We start from the raw sequence: 12906 nt of genomic DNA, 5'->3' as shown, positions 1-12906 counted from the left end.
GGAGAGTTTGGCAGGTGTAGAGTGGTCAGGAGCCAGGCATCCTGGGATGCTGGACGACTGCAATTTGGTCCCTGTATCTCCATGGAGAAAAGTAACACCCTAACTCGAGGTAGGTAGAATGGGTCAAAGATAACCCACATTTGAAGTGGTATAACTTTCAAATTCTTAGCGAGTACTTAGCACAGTTTGACAGCCTTTATTTTTGGACATGCCCATTTAATTGTCTTTAAAATAATTTAAAAGTAACCTGTAACACCACCTTAAGTGTGCAGAACTAAAAATATTGTTAATAGGCATTTCACAGCACAAGGGCTCAGAAAAGGTTGATTCATGATGATACAGATTTGCCTTTTTATGTTTCACCATTTTTTTTTATCACTGTGGTTTTATACAGAGGAAATTTAAAGTCTGTTCTGTGTCACTGTCACTCATTTAATAAAGAAGCTGCAGCCACTTGTTATCAGGAGCAGATAGTGTATAACACACATTTGAAAACAAACAAACAGAAAAACAAAGGTCAAGGTTAGTGCCCTTCCAAATAAAACTTAAACTGAGCATTATCAGTCTAATTTGGTTTCCATTCAAAGTCAATAGGAGCTTTGCTTCACATTTCAGTAGAAGAAAGGGTGTTCCTGTCTGGTTTTGCTGAGACCTATCTAGAAGGGTGAAGAAAAATACACAAATGCATGTGTTCTTTATTAAAGAACAGTGTGTAACCATTACATCTTTGGTTTCTTTGGCTCCGTGATACAGAATAATGTTCATTCAAGTACGGTCATTTGTGTTGAACAAAGTAGGAGTTTTACTGGGATGTTTTTGTAATTTCATGTTCTGCATAAGTGCTCTTCTGTTCATCTCTGAAATTTACCTCTTCCTCAAAGACCTTCTGGAGTGCAACTCTCAGAGTGTCCCTGAACCGTCGATCCCTGTAGCTCCCAACTAGGAAATAAATGACTGGGTTTAGACTGCTGTTTATGCAAGATAGCACAAAACCAATCTCAGGAGAATATAGAAATTTGTAATCCCAAAAATCAAGCAAGAGCAGGGCACCCAGGGGAACAGCAAAAATGAGAAAGAAAAGGATGGTGAGAAGGATCACTGTAAAGAGCCTTCCTGTTTTGAAGCGGCGGGAACTACAACGAACTCTGAAGAACAGGATTAGACTAGACAGAACCATAAGGGGGGTGCAAATCAGGAAGTCCAGCACACCAATAGTTATGAGTATTTGCTGACAATTGTTCAGCGTGCTCACACTACAGGAAATGTACCCCAGTCCACAAACTAGGAAGGAGAGGGCCCACAGCAAGACTGACATAATGGAAGATAAGTGCTTTGGGCGGTGGCATCGGAACCAGACTGGACAGAGGACAGACAGACATCTCTCAATGCTGATGGTTGTCAGGAGGTACAAGCCGGTCCCATACATGAAAAGATCCAGGAACAGGAATATTCCAAACTTAACTCCTACATTAAACTGCATTAAATATTGAACTGTTTCAATTGCAATGCACAGGAGATAGCCAAAGTCAGAGACTGCCAGGTTCAGGATGTAGACGGTGTAGGGGTTCCTCTTAATGCAGAAGCCAAGGAACCAGATGACGATCCCATTCCCTACCATCCCACATGCTGAGCTGATCAGGCAGAAACTTTCCATGAACTTCAGCACAGCGTACGATGCCTCCATCTCTGTCTTAGTACCATTCAAACTAGCCCCAGGACCTATGCCGGTCTTTGCCAAGGGCAAGGATGTTGCGATCAATGCACTCATAATGAGATCTCTTCAGAATGCTTGTTTTTCCTTTTCTCCTCTGTCTCGCTTTTTCACACAAACCTGTGAACAGGGAAGAGAAAAGGGAAGGAGTATTTTGGCCAATATGCATGCTCTGTTTCAAAATTATTTTAACCTTACCCGAACTCATGGCCCGACGCAGCTGAGACTACCATCTCAAAAGAGACACATATCTCAGCACTTAGAGTTAAGTCCTGTTCCACTTCATGTGTTTTAATGATAGAGAAGTAGTTGCATAAGCACAGTTTTTGGCATTTCCCCACAGCTTACAATTCAGTATTGTCATACCTTGTGGGGAAAGCCTTAAAGCATGCCTCCTACCTTTTAGCTGAGTAGGCTGGGCATTTGCCCACAGAACTAGAGACCCAGGCTCTGGCCCCTCACTTTATCTCATCCTGCCCAGAGAGGATTTGAATTTCTGCCTCCTGTTTCCCAGTAACCTACTCTAACCACTGAGACATGGACCAAGAATTCCCTTCAGAATTCCCTTTAGGCCTCCTCTTGAAGTTGGCCCACTCCCAAGATAGGGAGATATGTTGGGACAAGGAAGAAGAGAACAAGACAGAGGGTGCATGGCTCAGTTAGATGTATATGGCCCTAAAAAGGAAGAGCTCCTTGGTTACCTGGGTCACTGTTCCCAATGGGGCAGATACTTCCCTAGTGCTGTTTTTCCAATCAATAGTAAATGGAAGGTATAGGGCTAGAGAATGAGCCAAGTAATTCCTAGCCTATGGTTTGATGATTTCAACTCTTTGCTGAGAAGCAGCAGATGTATCTTTAAACATGCTCTGGAGCCCAGAGCCTGGATCTTCTGCCTCCTGGACTAATGCTATTGGGCTAAAAAGGCAGGAAAGATAACCTCTTTCAATTTACATCCAGTAAGTACATATGCAAGATCATTCGCACAGAATTCCAAACTGTAAAGAACTCCCCAAAACAGCAGTTATGCTGCCACTAAGTGTCCCCTTACATGTATATGGTTAAATAGGATTAAATCTTCTGTTACAGTACCGAACTTCTAGTTGTACTGCCCCGGTGTAGTTACCAAACCCGAGTAATGTACCAATGTTGCTCTATTTACTTCATGGGAGAGTTAGTTTCCTAGGTTTAGAGTTCACAGAAGCATTGAGCAGGGAGCCAACTGGGCTTCCAGGGTATTCCAGGGCTGGACTATCTCTTTCCTGCTAAAATTCATTTAATTTATTTGAACGTAATGAAATATTCATGAAACCAGAGGCAGAAGGATTGAGCCTGAATGCATTCCCGAATTTTAGTGCACTTATCTGGGTACATAGACATTTGAACTCCATTTCCTTCTTGAGTGAATGTCTGCTGAGAGGCTGATCTTATGAGCATGTGTGTAAGAGCCACATTAAGGCAGCTGTGCAACTACCAGTTTGTGTCTCATTACAATGCTTTTTTGTTACTTTCTTGTAAAATGTCAGAGAACTAAAAGAAGGAAAGTGTCCAGCATCCCAACATGGAAAGGCTAGTCTGCTGATCTTGTAGGAATGGAATATTTAGAACATGTAACATCTTGGACTGAAGTTAATACTGATTTTTATCTCTTCATATTAGGAATCAAGCAAGGCCCAATTAATCACGTAAACACTCAAATGAGGATGATACAATAACAATATGAAAGAAACACTGAATCCTGAAAAAGTATTTCATTGTTAAAGATTATCATGCTCGGCCCAACCAAAGACTTTCTCCTCACCCAATGTAATAAATACCACAGCAGGTTCAGAGTTTGCTAGAAGTAAAACCATCATGGATTAAAAAGACAGCATCAACAACTCAATGGTTAGGGATAAATACACTTGATCTGAATATATCAAGGATACCAGACAGTTTGCAAGTAATTCCTAAAGCCTTGGATAAGAGCAAGTAAATGCAACAAAGAATATAAATCTCCAATTTTTCAGGTTGCAAAGGTTTACCTTTTTAAGTATAGTACCAGGGCATCTGCTTCTCCCAGATACGGTCTATCGTCATGAGGCCAAGGTCAGGACCAATAGGATCCCAAAGTGTTTATTATAATTCAACGTTAGCCATCTGATTAGGAATTGGCTTGGAAAATGCTACTCAATCACAATAAAGATATCCTTTGCTTCTGCTGTTACTAGTGCTCCAAGAGTAGACTGAACCAAAGTTTTACTGGAATCGACCCAGTCCCTTGGGCCAGTATAGTTAATGCATGCATGTTTCTGTAGCCAGCTGTGCACAAGAGAGTGACTGGCTTGTTTTGCTTCCAGCCACTTGTATCTTCATAATCTGAACCTATTTAAATATCAGTTAACTGGTATGGTGGAGTGTTGACTAGGACTGGGGAGAGAAGCCTTGGCCAAGAGTAAGGAGCAAGGCTTAAATATAGACCGCTGGACCCATAATATGGCCATTTAACTCAGGGGCTTACCAAGTTTTGGTAAGCTGTTGAGAGCCATAAGGGTAGCCCTGCCACTTGACAGGTGCCCCACCCCCTGTTTGCCATCTAGGGACCAGAAGTCCCACCCCCTAACCCCTGACCTTTGTCACCAGAAGTCCCTCCCCTTGCTCCCCGGAAGAACTCCTTTCAGCAAGGGGGTTTGCCACCTTGGAACCAGAAAAATAACAAATTAGATTCTAGAAATTAAACATCTACTACAACATTCATTAATTTGATTTCAAAAAATATTTCTGTCCTGATTTACATGTGTTTGTGTCATGTACATAGAGGTGATTGTATCATAGCTTAAAATGAAGTCTTACTCATGTATATTGGGTGTGTGGGGTGGGGGGGCTTGTGAGGGGGTGGATAGGCATGGGAGGTGTTTGCATGTGATGTAGGGGAGGGTGTGGGTATGTGTGAGGTTTGTGGGGACATGGATAGATGTGGAGGGTGTGGGCATGTGTGTATGTGGTGCGGGGGAGGGTGTAGGTGTGTGTGTTTTCTGGGGGGGTGGATAGTCATGGAGGGTGTGAGGGTATATATATGTGGGGTGGGGGAGCATGTGGGTGTGTGTGTGTGGACATGAGGGGTGTGGGTTGCAGTCTGTGGGAGGCTCTGTGGGGGGGGAGGGTGTCTGGGGAGGGTTGTGGCATGTGTGGAATGGGAGGGTTTGCCCACAACCCCCCTTGTGGCAGGCAGAGCCCCTGCCACCACTCCTCCAAGCCCAGGCTCCGTCCTCCTGCCATTTCTGCCTCTGGGTCGCTGGTGTGGGCCCCATGACCTGCTCGCCACCACTTTCCCCCATCTGCTACTACTGCCTTTCTTCTGTTGCTTCCCTGTCCCCCCCCAACCGCTCCACCACCACATCCCAGCTGCATGGCTGAGACCTCAGGATATAGCTGGAGCCAACCTGGCCCAGCCTGGCCAGCACTGCATGGAGCCAACCAAGAAGCAAAGGCCTGGAGCTGCAGCCGGGAACTATGTGGTGGTAGAGTGCAGGCTGGGGAATGCGGGGAGTGGAGAGAAATGGTGGCAACAGTGGGCAGGAAAGGAGGAAATGTTGGTGGCAGGTGGTAGGGGAGTTGTAGTGAGTGGGAAGTAGGAGCTTAGCAATAGCTGGGTAGGAGACCTAGAGCGGAGCGGCAGGGTCACAGTGCCCAGGCCAGCAGGGGCTCTGTGGAGCTGGGCTGGGTTGCACTGGAAGGGAAAGGGAGCCCCTGCCAGCATGGGCCCCATGCTCACACCCAGCTATCACTGTGCTTCCCTGTGCCTGCTCACTCCCACTCTCCTCACTCTCCTGCCACCTACTGTTGCCATTTCCCTGCTTTCCTGCCTGCTGCTGCCACTTTTCCTCCCACCCCCACCCCCAAGTCCAGCACCATGTGGTTTCTGGCTGCAGTACCAGAACTGCAGGAGCCAGCCCAGCCCAGCCCTGGGGATTGTGGCAATTGCCCTCAGTCCTCCCTTGCCTCATCCCTGCCCCCCACTTCTTATCTGAATTTCCCTCTCCAGCAGAGAGAGGTGGGAACAGCTCCAGGGTCTGTTAGGCTTCTGGAAGGGGGTGGGCTGAGGCCAGGCAGGCCTTTCTGCTGTAGCTGCTTTGTCCTACTGCTGGCTCCTTCTGGGTGCTACTGCCCCTGGTGCCTTGTCATCTTTGACAGGCAGCGGGGGCAGATAAATATTAATTTTCTAATTTTTTTAGCAGCCCCACAGGGCAGATAGAATGGCCTGGAGGGCCAAATCTGGCCTGTGGGCTGTATTTTGCCTGCCCCTGATTTAACTACTGTGCCAGTGCAAACCACGAGGAAGCAAACACTTGAATGATATCAGAGCCTTGAAACAACTTTGCATTAAAGTACTAGTAGAAAGTACAAGCAAGGAGAAGGGCAGATGAGGGAATGGGAAACTGGAGAAGCAACCAGTATGCTTGTGCTACATTTCAGAGCAGAAAAGTGATGTGCACTAGCTTCTGTGAGGTGGGTGGAGGTGATTTTCATTAACTACTGTTTAACTGTGTAGTGTGAGGAAAAGTGGTATAACACAGGGCAGGTGAGTGTGGCACATACCTCCAGCAGTGTCTAACAGAGGGGAGATGCCAGAATTGAGCAGGGAAGGCACAGACCTGTGTCAGATGTAGGACAATCTAGGACAGTGGTTCTCAACCTATTTGCTGTAATGGGCCACACTTGCAGCTCTCAATGTGTTGTGTGGGTCTCGCTCACACAATTTACTTCCTGTGTATCCATTTCAGAATGGATGTCACAAGATGTCACATGGATTGCAGTGCTGATTGGGTCACATGTGTTCCACAGGCCATGGGTTGAGAACCTCTGCTCTAAAAACTGTAATACTCGAAAGTAAAACAAAATTACTGCTGCTGAGGGGGAGATTTCACTCCATGTTCTTGTTGCAGAAATCAAGAGATTTTTTTGCCCTCTTGACATGGGTATCTTCAGCAAAAAACAGGGTGAATTCTCCCCTGAACAGCAACAAAATCCAGCAACACTCTAGTGACTTATAATTCCCAGAGTACCCTTCACTCTGTAACACAAAATTTCAGGCGGAAGCTTCTGGAGGCAAAGGGAGAGGGGGAAGGGAGAGGAAGGACTGCTCCAGGCACATTCTTGGTCAGCTACAGCTCTGGGGACAACCTCCCAGCATTCACTAACACATACGAGTTAAAGGAAATCTCAAAATTCTGAGTAATCCCTTGAGATAGAGTTGCTTCCTGCAATAGAAAATGGTATGTCTTCAAATCTGGGCAGTTAAGTAGATAAAGTACCACAAATTGAGGAAACAGGCTGCATTCCCCACTCGTGCCCCACTTCCCTATAGAGCTGCCAAAAAATCCACAGATTTGCCCACTCTCCCTGCCTGTCATGTCTGTCTGGATGACTCGTGCTTTAGTCATGAGAAAAAGGTAGAAGAGGCCATCATGATTATCCTCTTCATTAACCATGGACTCTGTAGCTAAGACAGCCAGCCCAGGACATGGAGAAACTAAATGGAAGAACATGGTGCTGTTCTCTATGGGTCCTATAGCCCACGCAACTACAGCCAATGAAGGGATTTTTTAAGAATCTAGTCCCCTCCTTAAAGTTGATCCCTGCAGGTATGGTTTGAAACTAGTTAGCAGGGACCCCTCTTTTCTTTTACAATATGGCTGGAAGAGGAGATGGTGGTACCTACCTTTTACGTATTAGCCCATTGGTTACAGCACTCACTCTGGAAATGGGAAACTTGGATTCAGCCTGAGGGATTTCAAACCCACATCTTCCACTTCCCAAGAAAGTGTCTTTACTCTCAGGCTATATACTTGGGGGAATGGGATGGGGGTGCATTTTCTACCTTTTTTGTTGAAGCTTTGCAAAAAATGAAATGCTTTTCTTCAGTTTTTTGCTGTTTAAAGAAAAATGTTGACAAAGCTCTGTTTTATGATGGGAAAATGATTTGTTTTAACTTTTTTAAACAGCTCTGCTGAAAGGCACAGGAGAAGGACTATATGATTCTGTGCCATAAATCTCATCCCATCTTCTGTTCACATGTAGGACAGAAGTTAGGTCGATTCCATGCCAAGGTCTGCACAATTATCTAAGCAGACTTTTTCTGTTAATTTTTGGACCAAGGGAATGCAAACTTTCTACCACTTATGATCATACTGGAAGCCTGCTAGAAGACTAAGAGCTGCTGACTATTTTCCTATGAATTACACAATAACCATAACTCTGATTATAGAAAATGAAGTGTTGAGAAAATTATGGTTAATTGTTAAGTTAAGTGGAATTTTCCCCTCAAAGTTTTAGGCAGCTGGAGGGAAACATATATATAAATGAATTCATTCTTAATCACTATATATAGTTATTGATATATATATATAGATCTATCTATATGAAGTGATTAAAAATGCATCTTTGTATATATTCATTAGGATTCAAATGATTCCATAGATGAAGAACTGAGTCCACCAATCAGTTTTACTTTATAAATTAATTGTGTGTGACAACAGTGTTTAGTTATATTTTCTGATTCAGCAAAAAGCAGGAAGAACGCTACTCCAGAATCTACGATAGAGATCATAGGGCAGGGATAATAAGGAAACATTACCCTGAATATTCTCATAATATTCTAGGAAATTAATTCACTAATCCAGTTGTTTTCCAAAACAGTGAATACTAATGGCTAGAAGTACCTTATGAAAACTCTGAGCAAAAGCTGTGCCACTGGAAATAATCATGAGTCATAATGACTTTAACTTCTTCATAAAGAAAATACTTTTCTGCAATAAAGGTGAACTGTGTATTTAAGTAATGATGCTGTTTTAGAGTGTCATTTGTCTTAATCCACTAATCCACTACAAAAAGGGGTTTAAGAAATCAGAAAAAACCCACTCGTTTCATATGGGGAGTTCGGTCAGATTAGCTATTGTACAATTACTGCAGAGGGAAGCCATGGAATGTCTTCACTGACAGAAGGCACCTCTATATGTGCCATTAAGGGGCAGCAATACACTGCAGAGTTTATTGCTTCAAAGTATATTGCTCCTGGGGAAGCTCCCTGGAGCATGTCTGCATGTACATCTGGACCACAGCACACTGAGCCAGGTCGCAGCAGCCCTGGCTGGTAGCGGGTCCAGGGGTCAGCCCGCTGGCCCGGGGCTGCTCTGACCAGGCTCAATATGCTGTGGAGGGGTTGGCTGGAGCATGAGGGTGTTGCAGTGCAGGGCTAGCTGGCAGGTAGCACTGGCGCTGAAGCAGCCTTGCGCACCAGCCAGCCAGTCAACATCTTTACATGGCCTGCTGTGCAGAAAAATAGTCCACATCAGGGTAGTATTTCTGTGTACAAGTACTACCCTGCTGTGCAGTGTACTACTTTTGTGCACCCTGTTAAGGCACATGTGTAGACTCTGAGACATTTACTAGGAAGTTAATTAGTCAACTGAATGGTAAATGTCTTGCATAGATGAGCTCAGATAGTGGTTGTTTGCTATGTTAGTCTGAAGTCAGTCAGAAGGCAGGATAAATGTGCACCTTTACAGAATAACTGAATAAGACATATAGAGAGAGCACAAGTTTTCATGAACCCAAATTTACTTCATTAGATAGTGGAAGGACATGCAGAAAGCCATGTGCAAGTAGAGAGAAATTAAAGGGGAGATAAATTAGAATGCAAAAGACAAGTGGGGAGGGGGAGAGATAGAGATAAAGAAAGAGACGAGGAGGAAGGGGAGTGAAGAAAACAAGCAGTTAACCTATAGGAACAATGTGTGTTGGGGGGAGGTTACAAAAGCTAATGTAGGGAATGAGATAGGAATCCATAGTCCCTTTTTAAACTGACAAATTTCAGGGTTTGAAGTTTTACTGTAGAAAAGAGTGGATGGAACATGGTCAGAAACATGACATCCAGTGGGCACTGTAGTCCTGGTATAGACATGCCCTTGGCCTTAATGGGAGAAGCAACAAAAAAAGTTCCTAGCCCTGACACACATACTGTCACACATACTGTCCCAAATAAATTAGGATTATTGGCAGGGATTACCTGTCCAGCATCATTTTCCATAGATCTTTCAATGATAACTGCAAGACTCAGGGCTCCTGCTCAATCAAATAATTTACTCTAGGTAAATTATGGGATACTGAAGTTAAGCATCTCAGTAACTTTATGCGCAAAACAACAAGCCCTATTTATACCTGCAAGGACTAAATAACCATCATGAGCTGCAGCTGCTTTGTTCCACTTTCTCAGGTACCTTAATATGTCATTAAGAGGGATACAGCTGCTAAAACAATATGCCTGAATAATAAAATCCTGGCCTGCTTGTATGATTAATATGTCTGTTAGGTATTGGTATAGCACCCAGAAGCTCCAGTCATAAACCAAGTAGCTACTGTACAGATACAGAACAGAAATGGTGTCTCTTTCTCCAAAGCTACTCATATAGTTCTTTATATATACCCGCCTTCCAACCTCTAATCAATAGGAAGGTAGAGTCTCTTATACCTTCTATATGCCTCTGAAGTCATGGCAGAAAACAGCAAATGAATAAAAGCAGGAACGGCATCACCCATGGATTTCTCACCTTTCTATGAATTTGTAGGGGTCTGTAGCAGCTGGTCTGGAGTGGATCCGTAGTTCTGTTGCTGATGCTGTTAACAGAATATTTGCAAGAGACTATGGTAGAAAGTCCTATCATAGACTTTCCATCCTAGAAAGTCCTAAGATTTGTCTTGTAATTTTCTAAGCAGCCAGTCACTCCTGGACTCTTGCAGAAAACATCTACCTCACTCTTGATGGGGTCAGGCATTAAACTGGTGCCACCCCAGTTCCTCTTTACTCTTGATGCTCTCATGTAACCACATAACAAGCACAGGAAGTGGTCTTTTCCTGCTTCCGTCTTTTTTCTAGCTAGACTCCTATTCTGAAGGAGAACACAGAGCTGCCTAACCAAAAATGACTATTTAGTCACCCTGAGCAGCTCCCTTACTCAATTCATTTTCTGCAACCTATTGCATGCTGCATTTGCTTTGGAAAATAGAATAGTTCACACTTCTGCCTGCTCATTATCACATGGACAGAAAACACCCCAAACCACTTCAGCAGTGGATTTGGAACTAGGATTACAGCTAAAAAGGCACATTTACTCTGGAACAAATGCATCCACATGGGAAGCTCTTCTACAATATCTAACAAGATCAATTTGCGTGTGTAGACAAGCTCTTTGTTTGCTCTGAAGGTTCCTTAGCACCTGTTGACTTCTTCCTGGATCCTGGTTGAAGGTGTTTTAGCTCAAAAGCACACTGCTGCCTTTTCTCAGCACTGACACACATTTCACTGTTTATACAAATGCATGCAACACAGCACCAGGCGCATCAGCTTGGATGCAGAGCAGACTCAATTGAGTGTGCTCCGATGCACCGTTTCTCCACTGTAACACTCATGACAACCTTGGCAACAAGGATGTTCACTGAAAGTACAAAAGACTAGCCCAGAAAGAAGACTAAAGCTTGTCAAAGAAGATTTTAATAATGTTTCAGAACAAAGAAGCACTGGACAGATCCAAATCTGGTGTCGATATAAAGATCTTCTCCATCCACTGTGATGGAGTTCAGGGAATTAACACCACAGGACACATGACCCACCATCTCTGAAGTTGGAATTTCTTGCCAATGTGCAGATTACATCATGTAAAGATATGAGTAAGTGCACATGAAATCCAGACACTCTCACCTTCCATAAGATGCATATAGAGGCATAACAAGTGAAATTCTATTTGACCAAGTAGGCCGATGTGTAGTTTCTAACAAAATCCTGGCATCCATGACCAAGGTAGGGAAATATTTTTGTACACTTGTGTGAACTGGTCCCCCTCAAGTCCAGGCCTGTTCCCTACCCCCTGCTTTGAGTCTGGCACTGCTTCCCACCCCCGCCTCCAGGTGTGCTCAGCCCATGTTCATCTGCCTCCACTACCTGCAGCTGTTGGCAGGGCCCAGCAGCAGCAGTAGGGTGTCACCATTGTGTGCCCCCTCCCATTCCCTTCACTTCCTCCCCTTCCCTGCCAGCTTTTGTCAGGTCTTGGCAGCAGTGGGGCAGCATGATGGCGGGTGGGGACAGAGTTCTGTATCTGGCCCCGCCCCCGCTTCTCATTCCCCCACCCTCATTCCCACTGCTTTGGGGCTGGGCCCACTGCCACTACTTTTGGGACTGTTGGTAGGGTATGGCAGTGGCAGAGTACCACCACTGTACCTCCCCTGTGCTTTGTTTGTTTTGTTTTTGATGGGGTAGGATAGTGATGGAGAGATGGAGAAGCCTAAGGCTTGTGCATGTGTGACTTCCTTTTCTTAAAGGAAAGTCTGGGACCACATTGTTTTTGTGATTTAATCCACCAGGCTTTCTTTTCATTTTTCAAAACAAAGGTAGACATTGCTTCCCAACAAGGATTCTGGAACACGTCTTCGAAGAGGCCTTTCCTACCTGAAGTTGTACTGTAACAAAAATTGTCTTTCAAAGGCTTTACCAGCAGTGTAGGCTTGGCATCTATTCCAGCTCCACAAGAAGGCAGTTTTCAACATATGGATCACCATGTGAAAAAGCCTGCTCTTTGCCACCCAGTACTGTTTATGCAGTTCTCTCCATGACTCTATAATGCAAAACGCACAATGAACAATGGAAGAAAGGACTCACTTAACCTGTTGCTTGATACTTTCCCATGATTTTTTTCATAGATTTAATAGATTTTCATAGATTTCATAGACATTAGGGCTGGAAGGGACCTTGGAAGATCATCGAGTCCAGCTCCCCGCCCAAAGAGCAGGATCCCAGCTGAGGTCATAGGATCCCAGCAAGATAAGCATCCAATTTGCTCTTGAAGGTGTTCAATGTAGGTGCTTGAACCACCTCTTATGGCAGGCTGTTCCAGACCTTGGAGGCTCGGACAGTAAAGAAATTCTTCCTTATGTCCAGCCTGAAATGGTCTTGCAGTAGTTTATGACCGTTCAACCTTGTCATCCCTTGGGGCACTCTGGTGAACAAACGTTCCCCCAGATACCGGTGGTCACCCCTGATAAATGTATAGGTGCCCATCAGATCACCCCTGAGCCTGTGCTTTTCCAGGCTAAAGAGCCCCATGGCTCTCAGCCTCTCATCGTAAAGTCTCTTTTCCTGACCTCTGATCATGCACATGGCTCTTCTC

The 12906-nt window shown here is 44.5% G+C and overlaps 1 protein-coding gene across 1 annotated transcript; it reads right to left on the bottom strand.

Annotated features, from left to right (window-relative positions):
* Positions 1-235: 235 nt before the first annotated feature.
* On the bottom strand, positions 236-10498 carry LOC149871206 (mas-related G protein-coupled receptor member H-like). The gene is made up of 2 exons (XM_090034880.1): positions 10297-10498; positions 236-1831 (listed from the first exon to the last, which is right to left on the bottom strand). Exon 2 carries the CDS (start codon positions 1766-1768, stop codon positions 803-805), a length of 966 nt encoding a protein of 321 aa, XP_089891006.1. The 5' UTR covers positions 1769-1831; positions 10297-10498; the 3' UTR covers positions 236-802.
* Between the last annotated feature and the right edge of the window lie 2408 nt (positions 10499-12906).

Source organism: Crocodylus siamensis, chromosome 2 (assembly GCF_052110815.1).
Source record: "Crocodylus siamensis isolate JL-2025a chromosome 2, ASM5211081v1, whole genome shotgun sequence".
In the NCBI taxonomy this organism is placed as follows: domain Eukaryota; kingdom Metazoa; phylum Chordata; order Crocodylia; family Crocodylidae; genus Crocodylus; species Crocodylus siamensis.
The sequence above is the reverse complement of the archived record's forward strand: the minus strand, read 5'-3'. Positions and strand labels throughout refer to the sequence as shown.

Coding starts and splice junctions, on each gene's coding strand:
- LOC149871206 (XM_090034880.1), bottom strand. CDS start 1,768: ATGAGTGCATTGATCGCAACATCCTTGCCCTTGGCAAAGACCGGCATA.